Below are 25,517 nucleotides of genomic sequence, written 5' to 3' on the forward strand. Positions count from 1 at the left end.
GAAGCCAACCTAAACGGTGGACAGCAGTTGACAAGGGCGATGGTTTTAGAGATATAACCGTCTTCGTTTTCTCCAAAGCTGCTCACTAGCATCTCATGGAACATCTCCACCTTTCTCTGAAAACTTTGCATCAAAAACAAAATATTTAAGGATACCATGTGGTTATCATGACACATTTTCTATGGAAATTAACTAAAATAAATAAATACATGGATTATAATTTAGGCTCAGAATTTTGAACCCCATAGAGCCCAACATACACTACCGTTCAAAGTTAATATGCTCAACAAGGCTGCATTTATTGTGTGTCAGTGTCACATGATCCTTCAGAAATCATTCTAATATACCTACTGATTTGGTGCGCAAGAAACATTTCTACTTATATCAATGTTTCTGCTTATCTTCTGGAAATCGTGACACATTTTTTCATGATTCTTTGAAAACTAGAAAGTTAAAATGAACAGCACTGATTTGAAATAGAAATCTTTTTAACATAATAAAGGTCTTTACTGTCAATTAATGTATCCTTGCTGAATAAAAGTTTTAATTAAATAAATCATACTCACTCCAAACATTTGAATGACAGTGTCACTTTTCATGTATAATTTTCCCACCTGTATAGGAAATCCGCCAGTCCGTTTAGACTGCATTGAGCAACACGTGAGCCTAAATGTCTGTTTACGGCTGCAGATCTCTCAAGGTCCTCCTGTAGCCTCTATAATCAAACATATAAGAAAATATGGTATTAAGTGAATTAAAAACTGTTACAAAATTATTTGAATTTCTCAATTTAGTCTTGAGATATCTTGCTTATAACTTCAGTAACCTAATAAAGCGACTGACTATTTTCCCTAATACCCTTCATGACCACTAGGGCGCAATACAGAGCCTGCAAAAACAATATACTGTAATGGAAACATGCTCACAATGGGAAGTGTTTATTTATGTCGGTTCAAGCTAGGAGACAATGTTACACAGAGGTGCACAATTGCCATTTAACACTTGTTCCAACAAGAGACCCAGTGTCTAAAACCTGCTGCACATACTGGAGACGGAACAGCGGGCCATTATACACAAAATCAAGAAATACTGAGGAAAATGGATTATGGTAACATGCGATATCACGTGCTCTTGACTTCACATGTCAAGCACAATATCTTATTATATATAAACAAGCATAAATGGTCGATGTGGCCCTGCGCTGACCTGAATAACAGTGCGAGCCAGGGGTATCTGATACTCTTCGATGTTCAAGGTGTCCAGCCATTTCTTTTCCTCCTCCTCCAGAACCTGAGACAGTTCATTGGTCACTTTCCCCTGGAAAACACAACATTTCAACACACTCATTAACAGCGTACTTGCTGTGAGAGGGGGCGGCCAGAGGGCACTAGGTACATATTAGGGGTGGGTGATGTGACCAAAATCTTACATCACTATATGAGTAATAATCGATAACTATATATTATATTATATCTCAGTATTGGTTTAAATAAGGTTTCTATGATATCTACATTTTTGATACCACTGAAATTTCATAATTTTATCACCATTTTCAATATAATTTAAGAAAACTGATACTAGCCTAAAAAACCTCTAGCTTACTAAAGACAAGTAAACAGTGATACATAAAGAGCAAAGAAAACAAACTACTACAGAACAAAGACAGACTGAAAAACTTCAAGCACTAGAAATATACAGCTATTCTTATTAAAGTTACGAATGTAATTTAGTCAAGAGCAGTGAGAGATTTTCTCTCTTTTTTGTTGTTGTTTGATTAGCATTAATAATGACAGCAGGTAAATTTGGATGCTGTCACTTTAAGACCGACGGATCCACACTCGTGCGTTGTTCTTTCTCAATTTCTCTGTTCTTTCTCAACTGTTAATATTCACTGCAGACATAAATGACTGCTTACTTGCAAATACATGTCACTTTGACACATGGGTATGTGTATTTAAACATTCAAGCCCAATTAGACCGCAAAAAGCACTTACAGACTGTGCTGAGAAACAGTCTCTCAGAGAGTGAGACAGGTGTAGCTGCAGCTTGGAGTAATGAACGTGCCTAAATGTTTTTCTTTGTTGAAAGGAGTTTCTTTCCGGCAACTATGTTGGCCAATCAGTGGTAACTATACATGTATGTAATTTCCTTTAGACTGGGAGATGGCGGAGGTAAGACGCGTTGTAATAAGTCATAGATATCTATACGTTTATCTATGCGATTAATGCTTTATATATCATAGATCTGTTATGTTATTTTTATTACCTTATAATAAGTTATTTCTATCTACAAACACCGCGAGTCCCCTTACAGTGAAGTCACTATTTTGCACCGCCATGTTTCTACAGTAGCCCTAAACGGACAAACTTCTGCTACTCTCTGCTGTCTCAGATGACATCTTTGACTTATGTCAGTCACTGTAGCTTCTCTTTGTGCTTCGAAAGGGAGGAGTGGGCGATTGTAATTCGCAACCAATTTTTACTGAAAATGTACACAGTGCAGCTTTAATTGTTATTGACAGGCACATTACAGTGAGACGAAGTCCTTGGCAGTGTCTCCTTTTTTTCAACCAATGTTGTTAGACCATGTAAAAGACCCAAGATACTTACTTATTTGCAAAGCCACAGACTTTTGTGCGGTTTATCATACATGTAAGTACAAGTTTAGTTGTGCTATGCATGTTACATGGCAGATAATTTGGGTCATTTCATGTCAAATCAACCAAAACCAAATTTTGCAAACTTCCCAGACTCAAATGAGTCCTTTTGATTTGATTTTGTTAATATTTTTTTCTGAAAGACAAGCATAAATAGTGAAGAAAGACAAAATATTACATTTATTAAACGTGTATTTAATGAGAGTGTGCGCATATACTGAAACGAGTTGTCTTTTGCTGCTTATTGCGCTCCAACGGTTTGAAATCACCTGTTTTTAAAACGCAGTGCTTAAAAATGCACACAAAATATACGTTTTTGTGACGGTGCAGTACAGCAATAACCGCGTAACATATGAGCATAACCGCAATAGAGACGAAAGTCCAAAATCTCTGCCGGTTGACACATTTCTACTGGTTAATTGTCTACCGGTATATCACCCACCCCTATGAAACAATTGTATCCATGAGGAAACAATCACACTATTAAGGCATTTGTGAAATTAAGCATTCAACTAATGTCACTATTTTCTGGATGGGCTAAAGGATTATTAAAAGAACACATATTCATGTTGCTTAATGCGTGAAGGGAAAAATGTGTTGTCCAACTGACTCCTATTGTGTAGTGCTCAATGTAGACAGGAAAGCCGTGCGTTGACCCTGAAATGCCGCACTCTAATTGACCGTTCAGGTTGCAACGACCAGCCATCTCTTCGAGTGGACAGGATGTGCCGTTGCTGAAGTCACACAGAAAAGGCCAGGAGATACTTGGGGACGAGGTTTGAGAATTTCAGTTCTTACCCTGACTGAGTTGAGGCAGTCGAGCTCCAGTTTTTCCACCGTCTCGGTCGGCAGCAGTGGGCCGAGCTGCGAGAGGTTAATGGGTGTTGTTATGGTGACTGTTCCAAGGACATCTCTGCAGCAACAACAGGAAGAGCAAATCACAAACTGAGTCTGGACTTCACTCATAAGGAAACATTGAATTATGAAGGAACCGGAATGGGAAGGTACAAGAGTGGGTTTCACCTCTCATATCAACCAGAAGCTATTTATAACAATCTGCTTTAGGTTTGCTGTAGTCGTACGTGGCTTGACGACTGGATATAGTCAGTGCAACAATACAAACTAGAAAACAGGCTAACTATTGTGAAACGCCACAGTATTTCCTTTGCAACACTATGGTACATTACCGTTTAATTCAAAAAGTTGGGGTCAGTAAGATTTGATAATATTTTTGAAAGAAGTTCACACCAATACTCCAAATCCTGGGTTGAACATTTTGGGTCAATTTTGTTTTTGTTTTTTGCAGTGTTTAGGTAGTTTTTATGTTACCCAGATCCTGGGTCAGATGTAACAACCCAGTGTTTGGGTAGTTTTTATGTTACCCAGATCCTGGGTCAGACGTAACAACCCAGTGTTTGGTAGTTTTTTTGTTACCCAGATCCTGGGTCAGACATAACAACCCAGTGTTTAGGTAGTTTTTATGTTACCCATATCCTGGGTTAGACGTAACAACCCAGTGTTTGGGTAGTTTTTATGTTACCCAGATCCTGGGTCAGACGTAACAACCCAGTGTTTAGGTAGTTTTTATGTTACCCAGATCCTGGGTCAGACGTAACAACCCAGTGTTTGGTAGTTTTTATGTTACCCAGATCCTGGGTCAGACGTAACAACCCAGTGTTTAGGTAGTTTTTATGTTACCCAGATCCTGGGTCAGATGTAACAACCCAGTGTTTGGGTAGTTTTTATGTTACCCAGATCCTGGGTCAGACGTAACAACCCAGTGTTTGGTAGTTTTTTTTTTACCCAGATCCTGGGTCAGACGTAACAACCCAGTGTTTAGGTAGTTTTTATGTTACCCAGATCCTGGGTTAGACGTAACAACCCAGTGTTTGGTAGTTTTTATGTTACCCAGATCCTGAGTCAGACGTAACAACCCAGTGTTTGGTAATTTTTATGTTACCCAGATCCTGGGTCAGACATAACAACCCAGTGTTTGGTAGTTATGTTACCCAGATCCTGGGTCAGACGTAACAACCCAGTGTTTGGTTGTTTTTATGTTACCCAGATCCTGGGTCAGACGTAACAACCCAGTGTTTAGGTAGCTTTTTTGTTACCCATATCCTGGGTTAGACGTAACAACCCAGTGTTTAGGTAGTTTTTATGTTACCCAGATCCTGAGTCAGACGTAACAACCCAGTGTTTGGTAATTTTTATGTTACCCAGATCCTGGGTCAGACATAACAACCCAGTGTTTGGTAGTTATGTTACCCAGATCCTGGGTCAGACGTAACAACCCAGTGTTTGGTAGTTTTTATGTTACCCAGATCCTGGGTCAGACGTAACAACCCAGTGTTTAGGTAGCTTTTTTGTTACCCATATCCTGGGTTAGATGTAACAACCCAGTGTTTAGGTAGTTTTTATGTTACCCAGATCCTGGGTCAGACATAACAACCCAGTGTTTAGGTAGTTTTTTTGTTACCCAGATCCTGGGTCAGACGTAACAACCCAGTGTTTGGTAGTTTTTTTGTTACCCAGATCCTGGATCAGACGTAACAACCCAGTGTTTGGTAGTTTTTTTGTTACCCAGATCCTGGGTCAGACATAACAACCCAGTGTTTGGTAGTTTTTTTTTTACCCAGATCCTGGGTCAGACATAACAACCCAGTGTTTGGTAGTTTTTATGTTACCCATATCCTGGGTTAGACGTAACAACCCAGTGTTTAGGTAGTTTTTTTGTTACCCATATCCTGGGTTAGACGTAACAACCCAGTGTTTGGTAGTTTTTATGTTACCCAGATCCTGGGTCAGATGTAAAAACCCAGTGTTTAGGTAGTTTTTATGTTACCCAGATCCTGGGTCAGACATAACAACCCAGTGTTTGGTAGTTTTTATGTTACCCATATCCTGGGTTAGACGTAACAACCCAGTGTTTAGGTAGTTTTTTTGTTACCCAGATCCTGGGTCAGACGTAACAACCCAGTGTTTGGTAGTTTTTATGTTACCCAGATCCTGGGTCAGATGTAAAAACCCAGTGTTTAGGTAGTTTTTATGTTACCCAGATCCTGGGTCAGACATAACAACCCAGTGTTTGGTAGTTTTTATGTTACCCAGATCCTGGGTCAGACGTAACAACCCAGTGTTTGGTAGTTTTTATGTTACCCAGATCCTGGGTCAGACGTAACAACCCAGTGTTTAGGTAGTTTTTATGTTACCCAGATCCTGGGTCAGACATAACAACCCAGTGTTTGGTAGTTTTTATGTTACCCAGATCCTGGGTCAGACATAACAACCCAGTGTTTGGTAGTTTTTATGTTACCCAGATCCTGGGTCAGACATAACAACCCAGTGTTTGGTAGTTTTTATGTTACCCAGATCCTGGGTCAGACGTAACAACCCAGTGTTTGGGTAGATTTTGTGTTACTCAGATCCTGGGTCAGACGTAACAGCCCAGTGTTTAGGTAGTTTTTATGTTACCCAGATCCTGGGTCAGACGTAACAACCCAGTGTTTGGTAGTTTTTATGTTACCCAGATCCTGGGTCAGACGTAACAACCCAATGTTTGGTAGTTTTTATGTTACCCAGATCCTGGATCAGACGTAACAACCCAGTGTTTGGTAGTTTTTTTGTTACCCAGATCCTGGATCAGACGTAACAACCCAGTGTTTGGTAGTTTTTTTGTTACCCAGATCCTGGATCAGACGTAACAACCCAGTGTTTGGTAGTTTTTTTGTTACCCAGATCCTGGGTCAGACATAACAACCCAGTGTTTGGTAGTTTTTTTGTTACCCAGATCCTGGGTCAGACATAACAACCCAGTGTTTGGTAGTTTTTTTGTTACCCAGATCCTGGGTCAGACATAACAACCCAGTGTTTAGGTAGTTTTTATGTTACCCAGATCCTGGGTCAGACATAACAACCCAGTGTTTGGTAGTTTTTATGTTACCCAGATCCTGGGTCAGACGTAACAACCCAGTGTTTGGTAGTTTTTATGTTACCCAGATCCTGGATCAGACGTAACAACCCAGTGTTTGGTAGTTTTTTTGTTACCCAGATCCTGGATCAGACGTAACAACCCAGTGTTTGGTAGTTTTTATGTTACCCAGATCCTGGGTCAGACGTAACAACCCAGTGTTTGGTAGTTTTTATGTTACCCAGATCCTGGGTCAGACGTAACAACCCAGTGTTTGGTAGTTTTTATGTTACCCAGATCCTGGGTCAGACGTAACAACCCAGTGTTTGGTAGTTTTTATGTTACCCAGATCCTGGATCAGACGTAACAACCCAGTGTTTGGTAGTTTTTTTGTTACCCAGATCCTGGGTCAGACGTAACAACCCAGTGTTTGGTAGTTTTTTTGTTACCCAGATCCTGGATCAGATGTAACAACCCAGTGTTTGGTAGTTTTTTTGTTACCCAGATCCTGGGTCAGACATAACAACCCAGTGTTTGGTAGTTTTTATGTTACCCAGATCCTGGGTCAGACGTAACAACCCAGTGTTTGGTAGTTTTTATGTTACCCAGATCCTGGATCAGACGTAACAACCCAGTGTTTGGTAGTTTTTTTGTTACCCAGATCCTGGATCAGACGTAACAACCCAGTGTTTGGTAGTTTTTTTGTTACCCAGATCCTGGGTCAGACATAACAACCCAGTGTTTGGTAGTTTTTTTGTTACCCAGATCCTGGGTCAGACATAACAACCCAGTGTTTGGTAGTTTTTTTGTTACCCAGATCCTGGGTCAGACATAACAACCCAGTGTTTGGTAGTTTTTATGTTACCCATATCCTGGGTTAGACGTAACAACCCAGTGTTTAGGTAGTTTTTTTTGTTACCCATATCCTGGGTTAGATGTAACAACCCAGTGTTTGGTAGTTTTTATGTTACCCATATCCTGGGTTAGACGTAACAACCCAGTGTTTAGGTAGTTTTTATGTTACCCAGATCCTGGGTTAGACGTAACAACCCAGTGTTTGGTAGTTTTTATGTTACCCAGATCCTGGGTCAGACGTAACAACCCAGTGTTTAGGTAGTTTTTATGTTACCCAGATCCTGGGTCAGACATAACAACCCAGTGTTTGGGTAGTTTTTATGTTACCCAGATCCTGGGTCAGACATAACAACCCAGTGTTTGGGTAGTTTTTATGTTACCCAGATCCTGGGTCAGACATAACAACCCAGTGTTTAGGTAGTTTTTATGTTACCCAGATCCTGGGTCAGACGTAACAACCCAGTGTTTGGGTAGTTTTTATGTTACCCAGATCCGGGGTCAGACGTAACAACCCAGTGTTTGGGTAGATTTTGTGTTACCCAGATCCGGGGTCAGACGTAACAACCCAGTGTTTAGGTAGTTTTTGTTACTTTGTAAATTGGTGCATGTCTTCGGTAATATACAGGTTTGTGTACATTTAATTTTATCTATAAATTAATTATTGTGCTGTATATCGTATGTATTATGTATCAAAATGACAAAATATGTTATAAAATAGGATCGAAAATAAAGGAATTATCATGCAAACCAGTGGTTGTGTGGATTCGAAGTTTAGAGGATTAAGTTAATCCGTAAACATTGATTCTCATATGAAGTAAAAACAAATAAGTTAGTATTATAGCAAAAACTAATTTAAAGTGGCAGACGGCAAAGCTGACGGCAAAGCAAATTGCTGTGGACACTAATATAGTTATCGCTATAGCTATATTTATTGTTATCGTTCTTGGTGTGAACGGGCCTTTATGCTCACCAAGGCTGCATTTATATAGTTTATCAAAACTAAAAAGTATTAACAGTAATATTGTGAAATCGTATTACAATTCATAACAAATGTGTTCTATTTTGTTTTAAAATTGTAATATATTTATTATATAAAAACGAAGAAGAGGGTCTTCAGTATCACATGATCTTTCAGAAATCGTTCTAATATGCTGATTTGCTGCTCAAGAGACATTTCTTATTATTTTTGGTGAATAAAAAGAACAGCATCCATTTGAAATTATGAATTATTGAATATTTTTTATAAACATTATAAATGTCTTTAGTGTCACTTTTCATCAATTTAATAAATCCTTTCTGAATATATGTATTAATTCCTTTTTAAAAGATTTACTGACCCCAAACTTTTCAATGGTAGCGTTCTTCCTCTAAAATGTTCCTCTAAAATAATTTTGTCTGTCAAAATCTGTTCATCCTAAAGTCATTTTAACTTTCAAAAGAAGATTTTATGTTTTCGGTGAAACACAAAAATAGACATTTTGCATAATATCACTGGCTCTTTCTTATACAATAAAAGTAAGTGAGGATTGGGTCAATCAAAACATTAAAAAATACTATCAAAATAATCCATATAACTAAATACGCTAAATTCAAAGTCTTCTTAAGTCATATGAGATGTTTGCACGAGGAACAGCTTGAAGTTTGATTTGCCAAACAAAAAACTAAAAAAATTCTTGGTTACACTTTATTCTAAGGTTACAGTGTAATTATATGCGCAAGTACTGAGATTTAATTGTACTTACTATAGGGTTAGGGTAGGATAAGGGTTTGTTTGTGCATAATTTACTGTTATTACTATGGTAAGTACATAACATGTAACAAGGACACTGTAAAATAAAGTGTTTCAAAAATCTTCAATCATTTGTATGCATGCCTATTCAAACTCGCTACATTTTTTTTCCAGTTGCGAGACACAAAAGCACTGTCAAACCTGACACATTCAGAAGATGTCATACAGACAATTTTTATAGTACCGTTTTGGAGGTTCGTTTTGGTTTCATTTTTATGAGAATAGGCGATATAAAAATCCCTTTAAGGAACTATCTCTTTGAGGACATAAACCTAGTCAAACTACCGGTGTTTACCTATTGTAAATGTTGTAGAGCCAGTCTAGCATAGAGTATATGTCAATGATCTGCAGATCTCCATTGGCGATCGCCTGGAGACGACGGGTAACTGCCTGGTGGTAGCTCTGTGTGTACACTTGGAAGGAGTCATATTCCACCGGATACACAGATACCACATTACGCCGAGCCGCTCCGAGGTCCTCCACCATACGGACTCTTAGCTTATCCAGGTAGGCTGCTAGCTCGCCTGCCCGTGCTTCTTCATGCTGGGGTAAGTTTGCATTAGCCAACTCGACGACCGCCTCCCTCCAGCGTTTCTTGAACTCCCTCGGTCGCGGGCCTCCTGGAGCGGCTCCTTCGCTCTGAGCCCAGTCCCGGTCGGCTTGCTCCTCCTGCTGAAGCACCTGCACCACCAGGCCCAGGTTGGGTCTGGCGGTGGGGCAACGCAGAGAGTCCCTCACCACGTCCCACAACTCTTTCTGCAGGGCCTCGTACAGCAGCTCCACATCTTTGGCTTTGCGCCGACTGCTGTCTTTGCTGCTGGGGCTGCTGAAATCCTCAGTGCCCCCTGCCGTAGGAGATTCGGCCTCCCTACACTCCTGCTCCAGCTCCAGAATGTGAGTGTCAGCCAAAAACAAATCTCTTTTTGTCACCAACTGCAGGATCTCCAACACTGACAAAACAGAAAATAATGTTATCCGTTAGTCACACAGCAGAGACTTAATACTACATTCTTTTATTGTTTAATCACCCTCGTGTTGTTTCTAAACCCGGACACTGTAAAAAAAGAAAAAAGAAAAAGGGTGACACTTTTTTTTTTCTTCCAGTTCTCACTATTAACTAGTTGCTTATTACCATGCATATTAAAAGGGTATATGCTGTTTATTAGTACTTATAAAGCACATATTAATGCCTTATTCTGCATAACCATATTCTCCATGCCTTAAACTTAAACACTACAAAAACTACTAACTATTAATAAGCAGTAAATTAGGAGTTTATTGAGGCAAAAGTCTTAGTTAATGTTAAATATGTTTTCCCCATTCTAAAGTCTTACCAAAATAAAGACAGATTTTTCAACATTATAAATAAAACAAAAATGATTGGTTTATGTTTTATGTCTAATTCAATGTTACTTGCTGTTTCTTTGTCATTGTTTGTGAAATAGACTAGCAATGTGTGAGTGGCAACTACATTTTTTGTCAGCGTTTGCTAATATTTTCAATGGAACTCACAAAAAGGAAATTTCACCTTTGTTTTAAATCAAACATGGTGCCACGAACCAGTAAGATTTGATGTTGCTGATGTAAAAAACACACAAAAAACACTCTAGATAGTCAAAGATTTTGATATGGAATAAGTTTTGAAGGTTTAATCAGACTGCATTATATTATATTATATTATATTATACTATAATATATTATATTATATTATATTATATTATATTATATTATATTATATTATATTATATTATATTATATTATATTATATTATATTATATTATATTATATTATATTATATTATATTATATTATATTATATGTAAGGGATAATGTACACCCAGCCGGTTGTTATCACAGAATAAACCCGGACAGAGTGATCAGGACCCTGACGCGAAGCGGACGGGTCTTGCATCACTCTGAAGGGGTTTATTCTGCGATAACAACCAGCTGGGTGTACATTATCCCGCTTATTACACGCTACTAGTCTCAAATAAATTAGACACAAAATATTGTCTTGAGATTAAATATTTTATTAGCTCTTACGCAAAGATTCCGCGAAGAAAAACAGCTCCAACCTGCTTTAAGCCTTTATCTATTGCTGCTTAATGTTGAAAATTAATGCTGAAAGGGTTAGTTCACCCAAAAATGAAACCAAGCCTATAATTTACTCACCCTCTAGTCAATGTAGGTGTATATGAAATTCTTCATTCAGACAAAACAATCGGAGTTATATTTCAAAAGTCTAGGCTAACGTTAATCCAAGCAGTAGTTGTAGCTGTTTTTAAAGTCCATAAAAAATGCAGCTGTCCGTCAAATAACGTGCTCCACACGACTCCGATGGGTTAATAGAGCCTTCTGATTCGAATTGATGCGTTTGTGTAAGAAAAATATCCATATTTAAAACTTTATAAAGGAACCCCGCCAAGATGGCGCCAGCATTAAGCATAGAAGTAGTACCGGTCAAGATAACTCGTAGTACCCGTATGAGCGGGTGTTATCTGGAAATAACATACCGCTGGAATGCGCGATTGACCAATCAGAATCAAGTATTTCACAGAGCCGTGTAATATTATATTATATTATATTATATTATATTATATTATATTGTATTGTATTGTATTGTATTGTATTGTATTGTATTGTATTGTATTGTATTATATTATATTATATTATATTATATTATATTCACAGCATTGAAGTAAATCATATATATTATATTATATAATAATACTCCTTCGTCAATGTGGTAGACTGATTCACAGCTTATCGGGAGAAATGCTGTTTTCTTTTTCTTTGTAGAAGCTGTGCTCGCATTTGTCTTGAGAAACCACGATATACGAGGTAGCCTAATTCTGTGATTTATAGAATTGGAAAAAAAAATCATGTATACATGAATCAAATATAACTCCATGGATATCCAACAAGCAATTTTGCTTTTAAAAGACGTCTAACAGCCGTTAAAACACAACCCAGACATCTAGACTAAAACAAGGGAAAGTTTGGGCTGTCAGTGAAAATTTAATAGAAGTCTAGCCAAAAGAAAAGAAACCAAACACCTTGTAATCACTGTTGGAATCCAATCCATGCTTACATGATGGAATATCACACATTGCGCAAGTTATTTAGGCAAAAGCGACATGTAACCAAATTCAAGGTTAATCTGGCTAGAAGTGGGTTACTCATATCCAGACTATCGGGTCTATAGTTAACTGAGACAGTGAAATGACGGCTATTGTTTGATGGGTATCCACTCAACCATGAAAAAGTGAATAAGTCATGGAGCCTTGGACTATAGTTGTGGACTATGAGGGCAGAGAACCACTGCTTTAAAACATCCACTGGATTGGAGAAGATAGAGAAGATGGGAACATTATCTTGGCCATCCAATACAATTCTTCAGAATTCCCCTATTAGTAAATTTCATAGCATTAAAACTAAAACACAAATGCCGTATATCTTCCAGATGGTCTGAAGTCCGGCCAATGCACTTCGCTGGCTATAGTTTATAATGATCTCACTTGTGTTTCTCATGTGCAGCAGCACTTTTTTACATTCCAAAGAAATCTTTGATGAAGCAGACGGGCTCTCATTGAGGTCAGTGCTCACACCCATCCTTCATCATTTCCATTTCTATCCTTTGGGATGTGCACATTTACATGGGCTAACAAATTTGTCTGATTACTGGAGACAGGTTTTGGCAGGCTTCAAGTACAGTGTGTCATTAACCAGTCCACAGAAAAAAGTCAAGAGGTCACCAAGTTCACATACTGAAAGGACTAACGAAGCTGCTCACCAACATTGTGTTACAGATACAGGGGACCAGTGATGTTGAGCTTCTGCAAGAACCAATGAGGGTCAGTCTCGTGTTACGCATCACGTTTGAGCTTCTGCAAGAACCAATGAGGTTCAGTCTCATGTTACGCATCACGTTTGAGCTTCTGCATGAACCAATGAGGTTCAGTCTCATGTTACGCATCACGTTTGAGCTTCTGCATGAACCAATGAGGTTCAGTCTCGTGTTACGCATCACGTTTGAGCTTCAGCAAGAACCAATGAGGTTCAGTCTCGTGTTACGCATCACGTTTGAGCTTCTGCAAGAACCAATGAGGTTCAGTCTCGTGTTTTATCCAGCATGTTTGAGCTTCAGCAAGAACCAATGAGGTTCAGTCTCGTGTTACGCATCACGTTTGAGCTTCAGCAAGAACCAATGAGGTTCATTCTCGTGTTACGCATCACGTTTGAGCTTAAGCAAGAACCAATGAGGTTCAGTCTCGTGTTATGCATCACGTTTGAGCTTCAGCAAGAGCCAATGAAGTTCATTCTTGTGTTACGCATCACGTTTGAGCTTAAGCAAGAACCAATGAGGTTCATTCTTGTGTTACGCATCATGTTTGAGCTTCTGCATGAGCCAATGAGGTTCATTCTCGTGTTACGCATCACGTTTGAGCTTTAGCAAGAACCAATGAGGTTCATTCTTGTGTTACGCATCATGTTTGAGCTTCTGCATGAGCCAATGAGGTTCATTCTCGTGTTACGCAACACGTTTGAGCTTTAGCAAGAACCAATGAGGTTCATTCCTGTGTTACGCATCATGTTTGAGCTTCTGCAAGAACCAATGAGGTTCATTCCTGTGTTACGCATCATGTTTGAGCTTCTGCATGAGACAATGAGGTTCATTCTCGTGTTACGCATCACGTTTGAGCTTCAGGAAGAACCAGTGAGGTTATTTCTTGTGCTATCTGTGCCATTGAGGTTTGTTATCATGCACCAAGCAAGTCCTGTTGAGCTTTTGCTTGTGCTCGCTGATCAGTGTTTATATGTAAATGAAAGCCTAAATTTAATCTTTTCTCATATAAAGCGATTGTGTTTGTTCAGAAAATGTGGACTAAACCTCTCAATTTGTATGGATTCGTTTTATGATCTCTTTATGAACTTTTTGAAGCATCAAAGTGGTAGTTGCGTGGACTCAATTGAAGGACAGAAATTTGATTAAAAATGTATTCATTTGTTTATTAAAAACATTTTAATTTGAGTTCTGAAGATTAACCAAAGTCTTACAGCTTTGGAACATGGGGGTGAGTAAATGAATACATCATTTTCATTTTTGGTTGAACGAACCCTCAAGGCTTGCTTTCTGACAATTCTCAACACGCATCTATTGAGGTAAAGATATGTCACAAATCAGCTGTGCAAATAATTGGCCCTGGTGCTGAGTTCCTCCTCAGAACATTGAGCGGACAGTAAGAGGCCCTTTGCGGTGCTGAGTTGCCCATATATTTCCTGTGACTTCCTGACCTGTTCTTAGAGGGAAGGATGCGGGGGCGTTCGGTTGGCGCCTGACTCATCTGTCCCTATCCCTATCGAGTATGGACTGTCCAGTAATGCCATGATAGACCCCACACCCTTCTCAACCATCTCGCATAACAACAGCCAACAGCCCGAGTGTGCCAGTCCATCGGAAGGAGATCTAAATATAAAATACAATACCTCAAGGCTTATCGCTAACGCAGACAGGGGATAAGGTGGAAAATTAATGTGCTGCCTGTTAAAAATTAGAGTCACTTCCTCTTCAACTCATCCACGTGAAAAGTCCTCCACCCAAGGACAACATGTCACTGTCTCATCTAAGTGACTTTGAGACTGGACTACTGACATTCAACCCTAGGGGAAGTAAAAGTTGACCCTGTAAGCTTCTGTCTGAGAAGAAGTGTTGTGCAAAATTCAGAATTAAGAAACGGGCTCCCTAAAACTGGTCACACCTACAGGATGGAATGGGAATTGAAATTACAGGAATTGAAATTTACTGAACTGCTCTTCAAAGAAATTCAGGTTATGGCCTTCCGGGTAATGAAGTGTTCTTCCACACCTGTGCATAAATCTGTTTTTCTAGGCCCATAAAACCTTCAAACGTCAAGGCTTTTGCAGACATAAAAAGGTTATGTTCATGTGCTAAATAATACAGGACATACATCAAAAGTTTGGGCAGAAAGAAATTTTTTTCAGCAAGGGCATTTAAAATTGATCAAAACTGACATTTTTTCCAAGTATTTCCAATTTAAATAAATGCTTTACTCATCAAATAAACCTGAACAAAATGTGCTGTGGAAACTACAACTGTTTTTATCATTGGTAATAATAAAACATGAGAACCAAATCAACATATTAGAATGATTTTTAAAGAATCATGTGACACTAAAGACAATAATTTCACAATTTTTTTTAGTTTTTACTGTATTTTTGATCAAATAAAAGCAGCCTTGGTGAGCATAAATGACCTTTCAAAAACATTTTATGGAATCTTATACCAGCTACAAACTTTTATATACTGTTATACTGTACTAAGAAAGAGAAACATTTTATATATATATACCTATATGACTGTATGACAGAACTGTATGCATTTGTGTTGAATGATAGACTTAATTATTGGACAAGCAATGATCCAGATGTTGAAAGCCATGTAGTTTAAATGGTTTTATCCCACAGTCATTAAAATGCGGACCGATGCCAGTAACTGAGCTGAGCTGTGCAGAGGACAACACTAGTTCTTTGTTTCCAGACAGTCTCAAGCACTAAATTCATGGTGTGTGGAGCTTACTTCACTTAAGCATGGACATGTCACCACCCTTCCTTAATGAAAACCACAGGGATCGAAGTGTTGCCTTTTAAGGGCACATATGGCACATATGCTACACATATACCCCCACCACGACTTCCAAGAGGAGGTAACGGTATTTGCTTTTGGCCAAGGATTTTAAAGGGTGGGGGCTGACAACCAGCTCAACTCAATAGATCTGACTAAGCAAGATATCCGCTAACATAGCACCAACACACCTGCACAACCAACACCTCTCAGCAGGACCAATCAGCCGTTACAAGGAAAAGATTAGCCTGGGTTCTAGGAATGTAATGGAATATGATCTGTTCTTTGTCGTGCCACAGGTTCAGGACCATTTTCTATTAACCCTCTGTGTTTCAGTGTCAGAAACTTTTGAGAAACCCAAGAACTTGGGGAATAGCAGCCCACAGAAACTCCCTTTCTCATTCATTCACTTCCTCCATTTAATGCTCAGCATGTGCAGAGTAGACATATTTTCCCCAGAAGTGAAATATTTAATAAGTGAAGGGCGATTGTATTTCCTGCTGCTGCCTTAGCAGCACAGATGGGTCCAGTAATACTTGGCGGCATCGTCCCCTGTGCCCGAGCCTGTCCAGAAGGAATTCCACACGCTAAAATCTTGTTTCAACATCCAGGCCCAGTGAGACGAAGCGGCTATCAAAGTGACAACTGGCCTCGCCTGCCACTGGAGACCTTAGGTCAGGATTTGAAAACGATGACATGAGCCCTTCCCTCTCCTTTCTTAATTCATTCGGACATGGCCAACGTCAACAGAACAAACCTAAATTGGACCATTTGGAAAACGCGTACTCCACCTTACACTAAGTGGAACCCTGCCCTCACATAATGCATGTTGGTTTATTTGACATGCACAGACAAATCTTCCTGCCAAGTGTTGGACAATAGCTGGATAAGGTGGAAGAGTTGGCTGTTCCCTTTTCTGAGGGACTCTGCCAGTTGGCATGCAGGAATATTTGCTATCATAAACAGGAGTGCATTGATTGCAAATGCTCCACTCAGATACTGTTTCCATGGCGGCCATGACAGAACGGCTCTCAGCTGTAGTTATGGCTTATGGTTGGAGGTTGCGGGTTGTAGTTTGGTGAGGTCTGGAAATCATTCACTAGGATGAGGGGTAAACGCCCTTCTATATGGCTGCTTTATCGATTCAGTCAGATGTCATCATACATTCTGCCAATCCCAAAGACAACTGAATGCATTCAGTTTTGACAGACACCAGCCACCCGAACGCAACCTTGCTCTCTGAACAATGAGGTTTAGTTGCAAAATGCTTTGCGCACCAAGAACAATTTCTTCATATTGTTATGACAAAGCTAAATTGAAAAAATTGAAAGCATGGCATTTTGTTAAAAGAAAGGACATTTTTGTTGAGCATAACAATCTAAATGAAATTTAGCATTGAAAATGAATTAAAATGTCAGAATATTTAGTATTTGGACCGTTCTTCATTTGATTTAATGTCATGCAGTTGACACCAAACATTCCAGATATTCAATGCGGTTTTAGTTTTTTTGGAGCCCACTGAGTGTGAATATAACAAAAATCAAATAAATATTGCATTAAAGAAAACAAATATATGCTTGAAATAAAACATGGTTTTCATCACACGCCACAATATAAAATTGTATATCTTAAATTCCATGGATAAACACAAAACAGATCTTATAATACAGTATATAAAATAATCTTATATATGTATATAAATCTTACAAATACTACCCGTCAAAAGTTTGGAGTCGGTAAGATTTTTAAGAGTTTTTAAAGGAGTGATGAATTGAGAAATCAGTGAGCCTTTGGTATATTAAAGGTCATGGTAATTTATTTAAAGTAACTTATTCAAATGAGCGGCACTAACAGAGCAATCGCGGAGTTAGTTTCAATTGAACGAACACATGCCAAGTGTGAACAAAACCCTGAAAAGAAGTCCTAATGCTCACCAAGGCTGCATTTATTTGATCGCAAATACATTAAAAATGTAATATTGTGAAATATTATTAACATTTAAAATATATTCCTATGATGGCAAAGCTGAAAGTTCAGCAGCAGTTACCCCAGTTTCCAGTATTCAGTGCAGTTCTGCTTAAAATTTTCTTTTTTCTTTTTTCCAGCATACAAAATGTTTTGCCAACTCCTCAAGTGAAATCTGATCTGGTTGACAATTGACACACTCAACATGAACAAGATTGACGTCCTGTTCTTTGCTAAATTTTCAGCAGCCGAGGCATGCATGGCATTGCACATTATATGAAGCGTTACTTCCTTATTTAAGGTTTATTTTGCCCCATATATCTTTGAATGCATCATTGTGAAGATGTTTGATAACATTCATAAAAAAGAACATTCTGTAAAATAAATAATGAAAGTCTTGATTATCATTCACTCAGGAATGTGCTGCCACTTGACAACAGCTGCATGGATGGAGCAATGCTTTCTTTTGTCACAACACTTACGTCTGCAAAATTATTTAGGCTCATACAGAAGAACTTTTCTGGAACACTTAAAGGGGGGGTGAAATGCTGTTTCATGCATACTGAGCTTTTTACACCTTTAAAGACTTGGATTCCCATCCTAAACATAGACAAAGTTTCAAAAACTAATGTTGGACGTTTGATGGAGTATTTCTGTGTTAAAAATACTCCTTCCGGTTTCTCACAAGTTTCGGCGAGTTTTTTTCGAGTATGGGTCTACTTGACGTTAAATAGAGCGGAAGGTCCTTGTATGGGCTGTACGGGCTCTTCTCCCGGTAGGGTGCGCGCGCCCGTGACTAGAGGGAGAGAGAGGAAATGCACGCTGTAAACAGTCTCTCAGGTGCAGATCCAGTCGTCCGTGAACACTTATGACGCGCCGCGCTCCACTTTATTCCTATGGGTGACGTCGAGCGACTTCAACGTTTCAGCACAGCATTCCAGGAAGGCAGCGCTGCATTTGAACCGATTTGAACGCAGAAATGACGGGAAGCTTCAAGGCATCGCTTCAGTCGCGTCGCAAAGTGGATTTCCACGGTCACTGCTGTCACAGGACTTCACCAAATCATACCAAAGAAGTGCGTTTTTGACAGAGCGGTCCTGCTTTGGAAGATGCCGGTGAGTAAATCAACTTCAAATGTCTCTGCTATTGGCTACCGTCGCATGAGTAAACATCAGTAAACGATACGATCGCGTGCTTCGTCATTCAAATGCGCTAACGGTTACTCCATTGTTGTTCTGTATAACGTTACACTATTCTGACTCTGACGTGCAAAACCGTTTTGCTTGCTACCTCTAAGGTCTAGTCACATACAATAGTCCATAAACCGAATCATGTCCTCATAAACTGCACACAAAGGCCCCTAAATACAGTACATACCACAGAGACGGACATCCTGATGTTGCCGTTTCTCCTGTTCAATTTATTTCAGCCTCAGATTTGATTGTGGATCATTATCTGTATTAGCTGAGATAGATGGGTTTCTCCACGCTTGAGGACGTCACCGCTTTGCGCGCTTGTCATTCTTTAGCTCCGCCCACACGATACGCTTCCAGGCGCTCGGTTTTTTCCGGAAAGACTCGGTACAGCCCATATTTCTTTTATAAATATGATAAAACTAAAGACTTTTCGGAGATATGAAGGATGCAATACTACTCTATAGGTACTCAAGATTGACATGAGATTGACTGAAACTGAGTGTTTCACCCCCCCTTTAAGAAAGGGTTACAAAATCAGATACTAAAGTGAAACATGGGTTTGCATTGAAATCGTGGGTAACACTTTAGTTTTAACTGTTCCTTCATTAAAGGGTTAGTTCACCTAAAAAAAAATTCTGTCATTAATTCCTCACCCTAATGTCGTTCGACACCCGTAAGACCTCCGTTCATCTTCAGAACACAAATGAAGATATTTTTGTTGAAATCCGATGGCTCAGAAAGGCCTTCATTGACACCAATGTCATTTCCTCTCTCAAGACCCATAAAGGCACTAAAGACGGCGTTACAAAGCCCATCTCACTACAGCGGCTCTACAATCATTTTATGAAGCAACGAGAATAGTTGTAGTGTGGAAAAAACCTAAATAACGGCTTATATAGTGATGGCCGATTTCAAAACACTGCTTCTTGAAGCCTTGGAGCGTTATGAATCAGCGTATAGATTCAAGATTCGGATCGCGTGTCAAACCGCCAAACTGCTGACTCAAGTGGCGATCTGAACCGCTGATTCGATACGCTGATTCATAAAGCAGTTCGAAGCTTCACGAAGCTGTGTTTTGAAATCAGCCATCACTATATAAGTTGTTATTTAGGGTTTTTTTGCGCACAAAAACTATTCTTGTCGCTTCATAAAAAGATTGTAGAGCCGCTGTAGTGAGATGGGCTTTGTAACGCCGTCTTTAGTGCCTTTATGTCACATGCCTGTCCTGTTTTGTGTGCACATATGGGTTTTGTCATGTCTTGCATGTGCTCCTGTCATTGTCTGATCCCTCCCCCTTGTTATCTGATTAGTGTTGATTTCTCCCACCTGTTCCCTCTTGATTTCTTCCCCTTATAAGCTCCTTGTGTTTGTCAGTCTGTGTTGGATCCTTGTGTGTGTAATGTCTGCGTCTCCCGTCCTCCCCGTGATTCTGTTGGTTTGTTTAAGTTTATATTTTATTATTCTATTATGTTTTTCCCCCTCGTGGGTTTTGTTTTGAGTTTATGTTTTATTTGTTATAAATAAATATATCATTTTCTGCACTTGAGTCCTCGCACCAATTTCCTGTTTCCTCGTGTCCGTGACGTAACAGAAGGATCCAACCACTTGAGGACTCAGCAGGACTTGTTTTTTTTTGTTGTTTTCGTTTTTGTTTTTTCTCCCTGTATCCTCCTATGGAGTGGGAGAAGAACCTGCGGGTAATGCGTTACCTGAACTCCCGGTACATCCGTCAACAGGGGACGGATGTGCAACAGTTCGCAGGCAGGTTCCTCATGGAGGTGGACCATTTTAGACTCAATGAGGCAGAGTGGAAGGAAACTTTTAATCTCTGCCTCGACATGCCCCTCTGTCCGGAGGTAATGGATAGTATGGGGAGTCTGGGATTCTGGGAATTCATCGACTGCCTGGGCCCCAGTCCTTCCATGGTCCCAGTGCTGGTGGATCATATGCCGGTGGTCCCAGTACCGGTGGATCGTGTTCCGGTGGTCCCGATTCCGGCGGATCGTATTTCGGTGGTCCCAGTACCGGCGGATCGTGTTCCAGTGGTCCTGAAACGGAGGAGGAGAAGGAAGTCTCCCTCTGTGCCTTTTCCGGTGGTCCAAGTTCCAGTGGTCCCTGTGCCGGTGGTCCCTGTGCCGGTGGTCCCTGTGCCGGTGGTCCCTGTGCCGGTGGTCCCAGTGCCGGCGGATCGTATGCCGGTGGTCCCAGTGCCGGCGGATCGTGTTCCGGTGGTCCCAATGCTGGCTGATCGTATTCCGGTGGTCCCAGTGCCGGCGGATCATTTTCCAGTGGTCCCAATGCTGGCGGATCGTATTCCGGTGGTCCCAGTGCCGGCGGATCGTGTTCCGGTGGTCCCAGTGCCGGCGGATCGTGTTCCGGTGGTCCCAATGCTGGCGGATCGTTTTCTGGGTGTCCCTGTGCCGGTGGATCGTGTTCCGGTGGTCCCTGTGCCGGTGGATCGTGTTCCGGTGGTCCCTGTGCCGGTGGATCGTGTTCCGGTGGTCCCTGTGCCGGTGGATCGTGTTCCGGTGGTCCCTGTGCCGGTGGATCGTGTTCCGGTGGTGCCTGTGCCGGTGGATCGTGTTCCCGTGGTCCCCGTGCCGGTGGATCGTGTTCCGGTGGTCCCTGTGGCGGTGGATCGTGTTCCGGTGGTGCCTGTGCCGGTGGATCGTGTTCCGGTGGTCCCTGTGCCGGTGGATCGTGTTCCGGTGGTCCCTGTGACGGTGGATCGTGTTCCGGTGGTCCCAGTTCCAGTTGTCCCTATGCCGGTGAACTCTATTCCGGTGGACGCCGCTGGGCATGAGCTGCCTCCCAGGCGCCCTGCTCTCACCGCGCCTCCCAGACGCCCTGCTCTCACCGCACCTCCCAGGCGCCCTGCTCTCACCGCGCCTCCCAGGCGCCCTGCTCTCACCGCACCTCCCAGGCGCCCTGCTCTCACCGCGCCTCCCAGGCGTCCAGCTCTCACCGCGCCTCCCTGGCGCCCTGCTCTGCCTGCGCCGCTGAGGCGCCCTGCTCTGCCTGCGCCGCTGAGGCGCCCTGCTCTGCCTGCGCCGCTGAGGCGCCCTGCTCTGCCTGCGCCGCTGAGGCGCCCGGCTCTGCGTGCGCCGTTGAGGCGTCCTGCTCGGCCCGCGTCGCTGAGACGTCCTGCTCGGCCCGCACCGCTGAGGCGTCCTGCTCTCCGTGCGCCGCTGAGGCGTCCTGCTCTCCGTGCGCCGCTGAGGTGTCCTGCTCTCCGTGCGCCGCTGAGGCGTCCTGCTCTCCGTGCGCCGCTGAGGCGTCCTGCTCTCCGTGCGCCGCTGAGGCGTCCTGCTCTCCGTGCGCCGCTGAGGCGTCCTGCTCTCCGTGCGCCGCTGAGGCGTCCTGCTCTCCGTGCGCCGCTGAGGCGTCCTGCTCTCCGTGCGCCTCTGAGGCGTCCTGCTCTCCGTGCGCCGCTGAGGCGTCCTGCTCTCCGTGCGCCGCTGAGGCGTCCTGCTCTCCGTGCGCCGCTGAGGCGTCCTGCTCTCCGCGCGCCGCTAAGGCGTCCTGCTCTGCCCGAGCCTCCCTGGCGCCCTGCTCTGCCCGCGCCGCCCTGGCTGCCTGAACTCTGCGGGCCGCCCCGGCCGCTTGAACTCGGTGGGCCTCCCGAACTTGGTGGGCCGCCCTGGCCATTCGAACTTTGTGGGCCACCATGGCCTCCTGAACTTTTTGTTTTCCTTGTCCCTCCCTTGTTTACCCCTCCCTTGTCTGTTCCTTCCTTGTCTGTTTCCCCTTTCCCTCCCGTGCCCCCCTGGTCTGTCCCTCCCGTGCCCCCCTGGTCTGTCCCTCCCGTCCCTAGTGGAGGGTCTGGTAGCCGCTCCTTAAGGAGGGGGTAATGTCACATGCCTGTCCTGTTTTGTGTGCACATGTGGGTTTTGTCATGTCTTGCATGTGCTCCTGTCATTGTCTGATCCCTCCCCCTTGTTATCTGATTAGTGTTGATTTCTCCCACCTGTTCCCTCTTGATTTCTTCCCCTTATAAGCTCCTTGTGTTTGTCAGTCTGTGTTGGATCCTTGTGTGTGTAATGTCTGCGTCTCCCGTCCTCCCCGTGATTCTGTTGGTTTGTTTAAGTTTATATTTTATTATTCTATTATGTTTTTCCCCCTCGTGGGTTTTGTTTTGAGTTTATGTTTTATTTGTTATAAATAAATATATCATTTTCTGCACTTGAGTCCTCGCACCAATTTCCTGTTTCCTCGTGTCCGTGACGTAACACTTTATGGGTCTTGAGTGAAGAAATGACATTGGTGTCAATGAAGGCCTTTCTGGAGAATATCGACAAAAATATCTTCATTTGTGTTCTGAAAATGAACGGAGGTCTGACGGTTGTCGAACGACATGAGGGTGAGGAATTAATGACAGAATTTTCATTTTTGGGTTAACTAACCCTTTAATGAATAACTACACAGGAACAAATGAGTAACGTTATATTAACATTCTAGTAACTACTATTAACTAACAAGAAACTCTGATTAACAAATTGCCTTGGTAAGTAATAACGCTCAGTTGAATGAGGTCATTTAACTATTAGCTAATCAGTAACTACTGTTTTTTCACAACTCCCAGAGGACTATTAAGAACTACTAAATACAGGTTCATAAATATATGAATAATGCATAATTATAATTAACTCTAAAGTGAAGGTAATGATAACCCACTAGTAATGATTCAAGTGTTACTACATTCCTCAAAAGGAATGACTGATGATTTGGATAAGTTTTCTAAAGTGAAAAAAACATGATCACTCTGTAGTGATTACTGAAATCATTGTGCATTTGAGGTTTTTGTAAGGTTTTTGATATACGAGTGGGTTATCATGATCTTCACTTAAGAATACTAATCCAAATAACTAATAATTCCTATAGAAGTATGTAGTAACACTTGAGTCACTACTATCCAAAACCTTACAAAAATGTCAAGAGTTTATAATGACTTCATTAATTACTAGAGAGTTATGTTTTTTTTCAATTTAGAAAACTTATCTAAATCATGAGTAATTTCTTCTGAAGAATGTAGTAACACTTGAATCATTACTAGTGGGTTATCATTACCTTCACTTTAGAATTAATTAATTTAAACCGGGGGGTCTGGGGGTTCTCCCACAGAAAAAAAATAAAATGTCATAGATGTGATTTCCTGCATTATGGTGCGTTTAAGGCCATATCCCTTTCCTATACCAAAAAAGACCTCAAACCAGTCAATCCCAATAGTCTAATAAAAAGACTACATTCATTTAACCGCCATAGAAATCAACAGTTTCACAGATAATGATAATGAACAAGTTGCATGTTTTTTATGCTCCGTGTCCAGGTCCAGACAGAAAAAGTGCCGTTTACTAAACGATTGATTGGGCCAGACAAAAATTCAGAAATCACTAAATTATTTACCGTGGCTATAGAGTAGGGGTAAGACGCATGGCATCAAGTTTTGACGCAAATCGATCAGAGGTTCGAATCCGCCTTTTGCCACACTCGCTCTACTCCCTTTCCCCATCACATATCAGATCGGAAAGGCATTTATTTTCAATAAAAAAGAGCAAATATTAACAAAGGGGAAAAAAAGCGTTTAACATGTGTGTAATAAAAAGACATGAGCTGAATTAGAGACGATAAAAGTGAGTGGGTCCCACCCACACACAATGGTTTCGACGGCCATGCATTATGCATTATTCACATTACTATGAACCTGTAGTTCCTAATAGTCCTCTAGGATGTATGAAAAAATTGTTACTGATTAGCTCATAGTGAACTACCATGTTCAAATGAGCTCTATTACTTACTAATTTATTAGTCATAGTTTCGAGTTAGTTAAAGGTCAACTGAAATCAAAACTGAAGTTTTTTAGCTTTTAGTATGACTGTGTTAGCCTTAAAGTTATGAATAAGCTGGTATGTTCCAAAACTATAACAAAATTTGCATTTAGGAGATATAAGCATTCAAACTTTACAGTCTCCCACTTCCGCTAAAACGAATCACAGATTTTGATGACATCATCGCAGACTTCACCTTCTCCGATTCCGCGCAGACAACAAATATCAGACCCATTTGAATTCTGCAAAGAATGCTCCATTTCAAAGCGATATGGAGGAGATTATGATGATAAACAGTGTTAGAGGAAACTGCTTTACCAAACAGAAAGGTCCGCTCTAGTCAAACTGTATATTAATGAAATGCTATTGGCTGTTTAAAAAAAGGGGAGGAGCTGCTAACAGCTGGAGCCGTTTCAAGGGAAATCACGTCAACACATTGAATAATGCGGCGCGTTTCAAAGCACTTCAGTGGGCCTTTAATGCTGCATTAATCCCTTGTTCCTGTGTAGTTATTCATTAATGAGGGAACAGAATTCTAAGGTGTTATCCAATTGTGTATATTTAATATGACATATATCAATGTGTGAACAAAGCAAATTACAGACGGATAAAGTGTCTGGTGGTCTTTTCAGCTGATAGCTGAGAGTTGCTAAATGAATAACTTGGAAACCCGCCTGAC

The 25,517-nt window shown here is 41.2% G+C and overlaps 1 protein-coding gene across 2 annotated transcripts in view; it reads right to left on the minus strand.

The window, feature by feature from the left end:
• The window catches only part of exoc3l2b (exocyst complex component 3-like 2b), a 61,212-nt gene that overhangs the window by 13,017 nt on the left and 22,678 nt on the right, over window positions 1-25,517 (minus strand). For both annotated transcript variants that reach the window (XM_067451212.1, XM_067451211.1), the window contains exons 4-8: window positions 9,506-10,160; window positions 3,455-3,569; window positions 1,207-1,317; window positions 615-715; window positions 10-123 (exon numbers count right to left, since the gene is read on the minus strand). In XM_067451212.1, coding sequence (XP_067307313.1) covers window positions 10-123; window positions 615-715; window positions 1,207-1,317; window positions 3,455-3,569; window positions 9,506-10,160 — 1,096 coding nt within the window. The remainder of the gene's footprint in view (window positions 1-9; window positions 124-614; window positions 716-1,206; window positions 1,318-3,454; window positions 3,570-9,505; window positions 10,161-25,517) is intronic.

The sequence above is a fragment of the Pseudorasbora parva genome, chromosome 8, assembly GCF_024679245.1.
Source record: "Pseudorasbora parva isolate DD20220531a chromosome 8, ASM2467924v1, whole genome shotgun sequence".
Classification (NCBI taxonomy): Eukaryota; Metazoa; Chordata; class Actinopteri; order Cypriniformes; family Gobionidae; genus Pseudorasbora; species Pseudorasbora parva.